The 11,100-nt window shown below is 39.4% G+C and overlaps 2 protein-coding genes across 2 annotated transcripts; both read right to left on the minus strand.

Annotated features, from left to right (window-relative positions):
* Positions 1 to 1,015: 1,015 nt before the first annotated feature.
* On the minus strand, positions 1,016 to 6,294 carry cnrip1a (cannabinoid receptor interacting protein 1a). The gene is made up of 4 exons (XM_069665166.1): positions 6,026 to 6,294; positions 4,542 to 4,686; positions 4,153 to 4,436; positions 1,016 to 1,239 (listed from the first exon to the last, which is right to left on the minus strand). The coding sequence occupies exons 1-3, from the start codon at positions 6,202 to 6,204 to the stop codon at positions 4,272 to 4,274; spliced, it is 489 nt and encodes a 162-aa protein (XP_069521267.1). The 5' UTR covers positions 6,205 to 6,294; the 3' UTR covers positions 1,016 to 1,239; positions 4,153 to 4,271.
* A 476-nt stretch (positions 6,295 to 6,770) lies between these two features.
* fbxo48 (F-box protein 48) lies at positions 6,771 to 10,722 on the minus strand. Its single transcript, XM_069666412.1, has 3 exons — positions 10,638 to 10,722; positions 8,876 to 9,210; positions 6,771 to 7,709 (listed from the first exon to the last, which is right to left on the minus strand). Exons 2-3 carry the CDS (start codon positions 9,176 to 9,178, stop codon positions 7,548 to 7,550), a joined length of 465 nt encoding a protein of 154 aa, XP_069522513.1. The 5' UTR covers positions 9,179 to 9,210; positions 10,638 to 10,722; the 3' UTR covers positions 6,771 to 7,547.
* Positions 10,723 to 11,100: the final 378 nt, after the last annotated feature.

Below are 11,100 nucleotides of genomic sequence, written 5' to 3' on the forward strand. Positions count from 1 at the left end.
ATCATATTATTGTTGTATATTGTTAGATATAGATAGATATTACTTTTCTCCAGCACAGCTTGACATGGAATGTTACCAGAAAGATAAAAAATTTCTTAGGGCATAATCAATGCAATATTTTAGTCCACTATGAGGCCTGGACGGTGGAATGAATGTACATCCATCAAAGTAAAACAGCAGACAGCAATACATATTGAAAATACACTTGTAAAAAAATTATTAACCAAAAAAGTGACGAGGTTTTATGCACAGATGTTATGATTTATTTTTTAATAGTAGAGTGATACATCGTCTTATACACAAACCATCTTTGTAGAAGGATAGTGCAGCACAAACAGGTTTTCTCTCCATCTCTGGAGCTCATCGCTGCTGAGGAGAAGCATCATAGATCACCAATAAAAACAAACATCCATCACCAGGTTTGCAGTGCAGCAGAATCCTGTTTCCTGCTTAAATAAGTGTAACACTAACCTCTCTAATAGGTCAGAAAATAAACTGTATTTACCCATTCAAGTCAAACATATGCTTATGCACTTAATGTATGAAAAAAAAAAAATCTAAAAATCTTTAAATGTAAGGTAATAATTGGCCACTGATAAATAAAGGATCTCTGACATGTGGTGCTATACAGTTAAAAAATTGTAGTGGCTAAATGTAACTGAATACATTAAGTCCAGATCTAAGCACTGCGCTGTGCATGTTTGCTTCAGGCTTCCGTAGATTAAATTACTAAAGTGTGTGAAATCACTTTAAATGATCTCCCCTCACAACACTAAGATGTTGCCTACGAATCAATACATTACTAATGATAATCTCACAATATATTATCACTTACATGGGCCATTTTTCTGCACTGAATACTTATAATACTTTATAAACCATACTTTATATTTGAAAACCTTTAGATTGCATGAGGACACTCACTTATAATGGAGGTTTTTAACAGTTTGGTATTACTACTTTAACTATGAAGTGTAAATATTCAAGGTAATAATTGGAACTGTACACATATTGGTTCAGCATACCATTTTATTCACAAAGACACTTCACACTCCTTCAACACATAACAAACCAGGAAACGTTTAGGCATTGAAATATTTACACCAAAGAAACAAACAAACTGATCATATTTGGCAAAAGTGAATCCAGCCATGCACTTCTGGAGAAAACAGAGAAAAGAAGAGCAGCTGCGGCACAAATGTAAAACAAAACGACACACCTGCATTCTTCCAAGAGCACCTGAGTACAAAAAACAGAGAAGGAGAAATCTGTAAGCTGTAAAAGGAGAAGCCTGGTGATATTATTTATCTTTCTTATTTACCATGAACACACACACTGTCCTGCTGCCCCACATACTCAAGAACCAAATGTGGATTCATCCGCAGCTGCAAATAGTCCCCAGCACATGTAGTATTTTGGTTTGTTTGATAGAGACTACAGTGAGCAGCTGTTTCAAACAGGAAACTAAATATTTGTGAGGTGTTTTTGTAGAGATTCATGTCTTCAACCATTGGACTTGGGCTTATGAGAGATCGACTAACTCGATGTTGGTTTTGGGCTGAATCAAATGTCCATCCTCCCGACCTGCAGACTCATGAACGGTCACCAGACTGCAGGGCTAAATAAGCGGCTGATGAGCCTTAAGATTACAACAATAAAATACACTGATTACCTCTACAGGCGATACTTTTACTTGATGTTTCTGTATCATGATGTGGTTGAATATTATTTCTTAATAATGCTTAAAAAACTCTCTCATTAACTCCCTGTTTTATGCATTCAGAATAAGTTATTTGTGTTTGTTCTGTCGGGACATCCTAATGCAGTGAATTGTGATGATTTAAATCAAGGAGGTCCGGCCATTCCTGCACCTGAAGCAGACTCTCTACAAGTCTGCAAAAAGTCGGATTCAGGCTCCTTAAGGACTGGCTGAACTGGGACCTCAGTATCTCCAGACGTCCCAGGAATGTGCCGCAAAATCTGCAAGCCTGCAAGAGAGTTCAGCCTCTCTCTGCACATTGCCTTTGTTCAAATTTAGAGCACCAGCAGACTTATCCTTTAAAGGAAAAATCCACCATGATGCGATGTTAGATTACTTTATTCCTGCTGAGATGAACTTGCTTCAGCGTTTCTGTCCCTGCTTTCTACTTCCAGCCTTTGACCTGGATGATTGTTGGATGTTCAGTTTCAACATGCAGGCCCTCACACTTTCATTTCGATGGACTGACAACAGAAACAGAACATTTTCCAATAATTTCAGCTGCTGGAAAATATCTGAACATGATGTCATGGCATCGGAAATTACCCAGTTTTCCACAGGATGAGGAGAAATAAGTCAATCCATTCACCAGGGACAAAGATGTAACGTTCCTTTACTGCTACCTTGACAGAGTTTCTGTGTTTTGGGTGGAATTTTTCATTAAATAACACAACAAACATCACATAAACAAAGTCAAAACCATAACAATGATGTTCATACTCTCATACATGGTCTCCTCTCTCTCACAAACACATCCACACGGTTAATAAATAAGGTCAAACACTTCCTACATCCACAGGTGTCTTCCATCCTGGTCTTCAGCTAACACCATGCTAGCTGGCTCCCTCCCACCTTGTGCTGCGATATTGCTCAATTTTTACTCAACCTTAAAGGAACAGTTGGAACATTTAGGGAATACAACTTACTTGTCTTCTCCAGAGTGAGAAGAGAAGATTTATATCGGCCTCATAACGCTGCACCCTGCCAAAATTAACCAAGAAGAAGAAGAAGCTAAAACTCCACAACTTCCTTTTTTTCTGTTTTAAAGTCTATGTTGTTGGAATTTACACACTAGGCAATTTACTACATAGTGTACACTGTGTCCAACAGATGTATCAGAATTGAGACACAGCGCTTGTTTCAGTGCTTAGCCTAGCTTAGCACAAAGACTGGAAGTCGGGGGAAACTGCTAGCCTAGCTCTGCCAAACATAAATAAATACACCATCCAAAAGAATCCAGGTTTGTGTGATCGATACGCTGCATTGTGTTTATTTTACAGGTGCACAAAAACCGGGACACTGTAGCTTGGGCAGCTGTTAGCATTGGAGCTAATGTATTCATCGACCCACAACAGCTTGTTGAATTTCAGCTCCGTCCTGTTTGATATTCAACCAAACCCAGCTGACTACAAGACAGATTGACAGAAAACGAGCTTGTTAGCTAACAAGATGCAACCAGTTTGAACGGCTTTCGATTCTTTGGAACAAGTTTTATTTTCTCTTTTGACGGACACACGCCGCTACCTTCTGGCATTGATCGAAAGCAGGAGTTATGAGGGAGTGAGGAGAAGATGGCTGGTAAATTTTGTGCATCTCAGAGTGGCTCTCTGCTCCGTGATGCTCCTGGAGCTGGAGTCAAAAACCTCACACATTTCAAAGAGTGCGGGGAGAGCACTTAAAAATGATAACTATTTAGGTTTTTAGATCTGTAGACATGCTCTGCTCTGCTTTTGTACTTGGTGTAACATACGGAGAGCTGAGGTCAGCAATGGGCGAGTGTTTCTATTCCAGTCTCTCCGCTACGCTAGGCTAACTCAACACACCCCGGATAAATCTTTTTACTGGACGCACTGAGGTGAAATCTTCCCGTCCGACTTTGAGTAAGGCGGCAAATTATTCCACAAAATGTCCGATTGTTCCTTCAACGGCCCTGCTTTAAAACTGCACTCTGCAGCTCTTCATGTGGAGCTTCTCTTGATGTTCGATCACTGACAGGAAACCCACCCACACAGTGAGAGACGGACTGAAACTTGAGAGCAAAAAACAGAAATGTTAGCGCTCCCTTTGGAGAAAAGCTGCACTTTTATGTCTTAGATCTTTTCCCTCTTCTGTCCCTGTTAGTCTCCTTTGATATAAAACATCTCAAGCGAGCCGAGTTGGGAACATGAGCGAGCTGTGTGCAGTCATGTTCTGTCACTGTGTAGGATTTCTGAATATTAGCTAATGTGTTCAAACTGTTCCCTTTTTGCTGAAATGTGAAGCTGCCAAAAAGCACCACAGCCGAGTGCAGATTTAACCCCCCCCCCCCCCCCCCCCCTTTAAAGACCAGCATAGCAAACAGCTTTTACTCTCCTCCTTTCATAAAACAACACAAATACCCGACCCTCGCTGACCTGACGCTCGCCTGTAAGATAAGGCTGTCCTTTTACTGTGATGCGGATGTTCATAGGTAGTCCTGGCACATCTGATGCCCTCTGTGTTTGCTGTGCGGACAGTGGAGGGGCGAGCTGACTCAGTTGAACGCCTCCTTGTTGATCCACATGAGGGTCCTCGTCTCGTTGGGCTTGCATTCGTACTCGATGCTGGTGAATTTGTTGCCGAACTGGCAGTGCTCCCTCTTGTAGTAGTTGTAGTATTTCGCCTGCCAGACCGTCTCAAACGTCCCGGCCTTGTTAAACTGCACAGAAGGAGAATTGTCATCACAGAAACCGCAGCTACAATGACCAATCTGGTTTGATTAGAAATTGATAAGAGGAAAAATGCTTAAACACTGTTGTCTCACCTCCATGCTGACTTGGACAGGTTGCCGGTCCCCGCTCTTAGTGTGTGGGACGCCCTCGGTGTCGTACTGGGCGTGATAAACCACCGACTCCTCGTCTCTGGACTGCTGCTCCAGAGGGAAGACGATGCCTCCGATGTTCATGGTCCTGTGAGGAACAGGAAAAGGAGGAAGTAGTTTCTACATTCTGGGTCCTGTACATATTTTAGGTCTTTTAGGTGGAATTGCTCAGTTGGTTGCTTTGTGGTAGCTGCAAAATGGACTGTAATGGCTGCAACGTTATCTCTGCAACCACTAAAAGTTCTTGTTGTTTCCACTGACAGGCTCAGATTGTTCTTCTAAGTGTGTGACAACATGACAGAAAGGATCCCTACAGAGATAGACCTTTTTGTTACAGAGGAAGATGATACAGACGTTACAACGCTCTCTGCAGACACACCAGACTCTATTGAAAAAAACAGTCATTTTAGGTTGCAGAACACAATCCTTGTTGCTGTTATACAAATAACGTAGTTTGTTTGTGTTATTGTGTGACTTTGGTGTTTTGAATGGTTACTTCCTATACAGCACAACATTTGTGTAACACACGATAACACAAACAAACTAACACATCAAGGCAGCAATGGACAAGCAAGTCCTGTGTTCTAGACGGTAAAATCCCTGTTTTTATCAATGGAGTCTGGTGTGTTTGCAGAGAGCGATGTAACGCCTGTTTCACTGCTGCAGGATGAACACATCTACTGGAAGAATTCCAAAACTTTTTGATTGATTAAGATCACAGGATATTTAAAAATAGGGCTCAGGTTTAAAATATAGAAATTGCTGTTTCAGTTTCTTCTTAAAGCTACCTCACCTGTTTCTTTGATTTCACCTTCCCTAACTATTTGTTGTATGCTATTGTTTTATTATCTTATGTCTTCTTTTATTTTAATATGATTGTCACTTTCATGACACTGACGTTTATTGTTTTGAAAATGTGCTACATACAGTAAGTGAACTCCATCATTATCATTTTATTTTACCCTCTCGCGCAATGTTTCATCTTTCCTGGTGTCATTGAGGCTGTCTCCTCAGCTGGACCCCGCCCTGCTAAACCTGGCTGCACTTTAACTAATCCATCAGCAGCAGCAGCAGTGCCCGACATGAACGCGTTGTCTGCTTGTGCATCAGCGGACAGGAGACGCTTCCTGTCACCTCCAGCGATGAAAAAAACATCACACATGATCCAGCACACATGATTTATTCAGGCGGATATCGGGTGCAGCGGGCCTGCAGGAGGAAGGCCACGGAGCAAACACATGCACGGATATTTCTGCTGTATTTTCTCTTCATAAACGGGATTTATCTCCAACAATGGAAATAACCTTTTTATTTCGAGGAATTAATTAAATAATAGGATAGGCTCTGTGCGGCCTCCTGTCGCAGAATTTGACCCTATAATAGAAAAAATATTTAAAAATATTGATTTTATTTGGGTTTCCTCTTACGTTGCCTCGACGTTTCCAGGCTTCACCACCACCTCGATCTTGTATTTGGAGCCCGTGAGCAGTTTGATGGTCCTGCTCTGACCGAACCGGGTTCCGTCCACCTTGAAGAAGACGGGCCCCTCGTTGGGCTGGATCCGCAGGGAGATGGAGATGTTGATGATCGGAGGCACGTCGTCCATGATGCCGGCCCGGTTCAGGCTTTTTACGGGGTCAATATGTGGTCCAGAACTGGGGGTAGGACAGCGGCGGATGATGCGGTGATGCTGAGGAGGGAGGGACCACAGGCAAGCTAGGCAGGTCATGTTTTCCGGTTCTTTCAAAATAAAAGCGGAATGGTGAGGGTCCAAGGATTTCTTCTAAATTTGTTACACAAAAAAATTTGGCAAGTGATTCATCAGCATCAAATAAATTAAGACGTCTTAGATAAAATTATTTTTTATTCTAATTGTATTTACTGTATTTTTTGCTGATAAATTTTGTTTCATTTTTCTATTGAGATATTTTTCATTTCTTAAATTAGAATTAGAATATTTTTATTTATAGATTTTTGCATTTGATATTGTTTTTCAAGTTCTTTATTTTGTAAAAAAAAATGTTTAAGTCAGACTTCTAACCTTACATTCTGAACTCAAATAACAAACACTCAAAAAGCACATAGCCCCGTAGTCCACATTTTAACTTTATATCACATTAATATTTACAGCACCTCAAAATATGACTGGATTCATTTGTGAAGTTTGTGGATTGAGGAAAAAATTAGCAATATTGTAGTGAATTTATTAATCCTATGTTCCTATGTTGTTATTTATGAGCAGGTTCAACGATTTGCAGCTTTTAGTAAATTATATACATGTTAATATTTAAGGCCTCTGGAAACTCTCAGACATAATTTTTCAACATTTCAGGACGTATATTATGTATAAATATACAAGTTATTTTTTCATGCCCTTCTTTTCCTTTATTAACAATTCTGAAAAAAATATCAAAAACACCAACTTAATGCAAAACATGATCCTAACATGAATTATTCCTCTTGCTCTCGGACAAAGAAAGACTTAAACACGATGCAGAGTTTCTTCATTAAGCTGTAAAATTTTGCTAAAGATGAAGTGAAATCCAGAATGTTTTTTTAAAGAACTAGGTTTTTTATTTATCATCTTCTTCTGGTGTAAGGAGACCTGAAGGGGGCAGAAACATACATTTCATGGAGACAATCACAGAAACCTCTCATGATGTGCCTAAACCGCTTCAAACGCTTCACATCGCTGTGATTTATTGCATCTCAGCCATATTTACATCAAAGCAATGAAGCAGCCTTTTATAAAGATTATTTCAGCCAAAAATGTTCATAAGTAATATTCCATGATCCTTTTTTCTTAAAAAAAGTATAAAAAAGAAAAATTATGTACAATAATAGTGTGAATTCTCTTAAACACAAAAGTATAAAACATATATTAGAGTAAAATCAGACACTCAGAAGTGTTCAAGGTGCTTTGAATAAAATCCTAAACGTTGTCGTCAGTCATCTGTCCAGCTCGGCCTGCAGGATCTCTCCCCAGGTCTCAGCGTCCAGCGGCGTCATCGTCCTGCCTCTCAGCTCGTCCGCCGACCTCACGTGGCTGTATCGTCCTCTCAGCCAGTCTCTCTTCACGCAGCTGCGAGTGTAGTTCCTCACCAGTGTGACCTGCAGAGGACACAGGACGCAGTCAGAGGAGGGGAGTATAAAAAGAAGATTAACCCCTCTTCTGAGTCATATTGTCATCTTTATAAAACATTCACTCTAAATAATGGTTGGAAATCCATCAATTAAAGCCTACAGCCTCCTCTGACATCTTCTACTTGGCCGGTCTTACAGCTTTAAACCTTTAAGCCTCTCAAGTCTTTTCAAGCCTAACTGGGGTCTAAGCCTAAGCCTAAAGGAGCAAGCAGAACAAGTCAACAGGTTCAGGATATGGACAGTTGTGACTGTAGCGTTAGTTACTAGTTACGTCTCCTCTCGCCATTCCTCCTCTACTCTGCTACTTGGGAACAGAACGCTGCAGGAGCCCCATTTGTCCACAGAGCTGTCAATCATGAGGCCACATCCCCTTTTTACAGCATCAAATAACTAATTAAAAGTAAACTTGTGAGAAAAATGAACACTTGGACATAAAGATACAGAAACCATGTTTGAGAAAAATGTATTTGACTTGTATTTTGATTTTATAGTTGGACTCATGTCCCATCTGTTAACATGGAGATGATTATTTAAACCAGAAACAGACGTTACATCACTCTCTTCAAAGACACCAGACTCCACTGACAAAAACAGAAATGTTACCTTACAAAACACGGGGGTTGTTGGTCTACCATTAGCTCCACCTGTATGTTTGTGTTCTCGTGTGTTCTTGTGTTGGATCAGAAGTAACTATTTTAAACACCAGAGTAACACACAAATAAAAACAAACTATCCTATCGAGGCAGCAGTAGACCAGCGACTCCCTCGTTCTGCAGTGACAAAAGACCGTTTTTATCAATGGAGTCTGGTGGCTTTGAAGAGAGAGATTAATGTTATTTTGTTTTGTTCTCTAACTTAGTAGTGAGAGGTTTGCCTATAAGTGTATGTAAAAAGTTTAATAACCGTTAGCTTCAGCCTACACCTTTTTGTTAAATAATTATGTTTTTGCCCTCAATGTAGTTTATTGTAATTTACCAAAATAAAACTACTACTACTATTTTGAGTGCTTGTGTGATGAGTTTTTTTTTTTCCAAACTTTTTACAGCTTCCCCATTTTTTCTACATGTTCCCTCTGACCTGTTTTCCATTTGTTTTTGAAGGTTGTTTCAGTTTTTGTCTTTTTTCCAACCCACCTTCCAGGACAGTCCGTCCCTCCTGTCGCTGTCGACCTCCCTCTGACAGACGGCTCTGACCAGCAGACACTGGCTCCTCCACAGCTGCTCGCTGTCTTCGATGATGTGATGCCACAGCTTGCAGGTCCGCGAGGCGCTGCACAGACTCCCTGCGTCCAGCTCACTGAAGATCTTCACGCTCATTTCTGTCGGAAGCTTTTCAGCAAAGTTTTGAGGAGGCATGGTAACACTAGTGGATTTCAGGACAGGTCTTTTTTCACAGAGGAAACACACAGGCGAGGTCCTCGAGGTGTCATGCTGCATAATAGCTCAGAGTCCAGCCGCCTGGAAGCAGCCTGGAAAAACAGAGTGATAACATGTCTCAGAGCAAAGAACAAGAAAAAGATATGATAACATCACTTAAACTGTGAACTGTTAAAGATGTGTTTACTGCAGCTCAGTTAGAAATACAAACTCAAAACAATGCAGGACAAACGTATCAAGTGTAGGGGAGGTTATGGCAGTATTTCATAGTGCATTTTATCAATATAAAAATATTTCTGATATAATCCTTCTGCATATTTTCTCACATATGTATATTATATTTCATTGTACTTCTGTACATAATGCTGTTCCTTTCTACTGCTTTTTGTTCTAAAATGACAGCCCTCTCCTCAGTCTCAAAGGTTTCACACTAAAAATCATTTACACAGGCACATGTGACCATCATTCATCACCAGTAAGTAAACAACAGTCCAATTTATTTATATAGTGAATTTCCCACGACAGAAGTTGATGTGCTTGAAAATAGACTTGTTGTAATACCAGTATCAGATACATCCTCAAATACAGTTTTGTAAGCCAGTCTATTGTCTACTGATGTGTCTATGTGGGGCTGATCAGGGTTTTCCCATCACACATTTTAAGGCTGTATTTTCTTAAATAATGTTAAAACAAATAAAACTGGTAAAAACTGAAAACAAATCACTTCTTTTAATTCTCTATTAAATTCCAGAGGTATCAAAGGAGCACTCATCTTAAGGTATTGGAATTGATATAAGAAAGAAAAAAAATTGTCCTGGGAAATTTGTACTTAAAAATTTAAATCAATAACAGACAAAGATCCTATACGAATAAAACAAACATTTTTAGATACGTTTTAAAGATAAGGAGGGATAGTAAGTTTTAAAAAACCAAGAAGAAGGGATTTCAATAAAAGGGAATAAAAAGACACTGATTTAAAAAGTAATATCCATTAAAATACTTTGATGATACAATTACAACAATGTAACCCTCTTCAATTACAGGAAGACTCTATACACACAATTTGTATAAATCACCAAATTGTTATAATGTATTTTATACCCCAACTAAAAAAGGTGTCGGGCTAAAGGGAAGCAAACCAAAAAAATCTCTGCCTTCAAAACAGCTTAATTTACAGGCCAAATATTAATCCGAGAACAAAAGCAGTTTAAATGTATCATATTTCTCTTCCTGTTGGTTTATGGGAGATTAAAAGCTTATACATCAAGTATAAATCTTATTTCAACACAATTACATTTTACTGTTGCAGCTTTGAGTTACGTTCAGCAACACGAGTGTCATCCCCACCCCGGCTAACAGCTGCACGGTTAGCTAGCTAGCAGCGACGGAAAAACCCTCCGACCTTTGGCAGTTTTCAGGCCAAACAGAAATTATTTTACAGGAGAGCACTCAAAGTAAAAGTCAGCATTGGTATTTAAATAGAAGACGATAATGCGTAGTTTAAATAACTGTTTCTTACCGACAGTTTGCTCGCGTCGTGTCTGTCTGACAGCTGAATGTTTAAATGTCTCAACGGCTGTTTACACACAGACCGTACGTCATCTTGTTTTCTTGCGAAGTGCGCATGCGTCCACAAGGAACACGCCTATAAAACGGAAACACATTTAGATATCCGTTTTATTCAAAATAAAGTTAATAAGCTGTTTCTGTACGGTGTTTCCGACTTATTTGCAACCCTGACTTTTATTTTGTATTAAATAATCTGCTCGTTAGTGCAAATATACAGTAATTGTTGCAACTCAAACGTTAGCAAGCTATAAACCTACATTTATATTATTCACTTTAAATATATAATCTAAGTATGTTTTTTATTTCTATATTACAGTCCTATCCATTTCCTGTCTAATTTAGTTCAATAACTTTGAATCCTGATAAACTATCGCCAAGTCATGCAATATGTATATATTAGATAGATGCCGAAT

This window comes from Semicossyphus pulcher, unplaced genomic scaffold (assembly GCF_022749685.1).
Source record: "Semicossyphus pulcher isolate SPU_LCO1_2020_fin unplaced genomic scaffold, fSemPul1.0.p SCAF_17, whole genome shotgun sequence".
NCBI classification, from domain to species: Eukaryota; Metazoa; Chordata; class Actinopteri; order Labriformes; family Labridae; genus Semicossyphus; species Semicossyphus pulcher.

Bases quoted from the DNA above. Each gene is read 5' to 3' on its own strand.
- fbxo48 (XM_069666412.1), bottom strand. From the start codon at position 9,178: ATGCAGCATGACACCTCGAGGACCTCGCCTGTGTGTTTCCTCTGTGAA. The intron at 7,710-8,875 runs GTGGGTTGGAAA...TGTCCTCTGCAG, and splicing joins GGGACGGACTGTCCTGGAAG to GTCACACTGGTGAGGAACTA.
- cnrip1a (XM_069665166.1), bottom strand. From the start codon at position 6,204: ATGGACGACGTGCCTCCGATCATCAACATCTCCATCTCCCTGCGGATC. The intron at 4,687-6,025 runs GTAAGAGGAAAC...TGTTCCTCACAG, and splicing joins CCTGGAAACGTCGAGGCAAC to GACCATGAACATCGGAGGCA. The intron at 4,437-4,541 runs GTGAGACAACAG...CCTTCTGTGCAG, and splicing joins CTGTCCAAGTCAGCATGGAG to TTTAACAAGGCCGGGACGTT.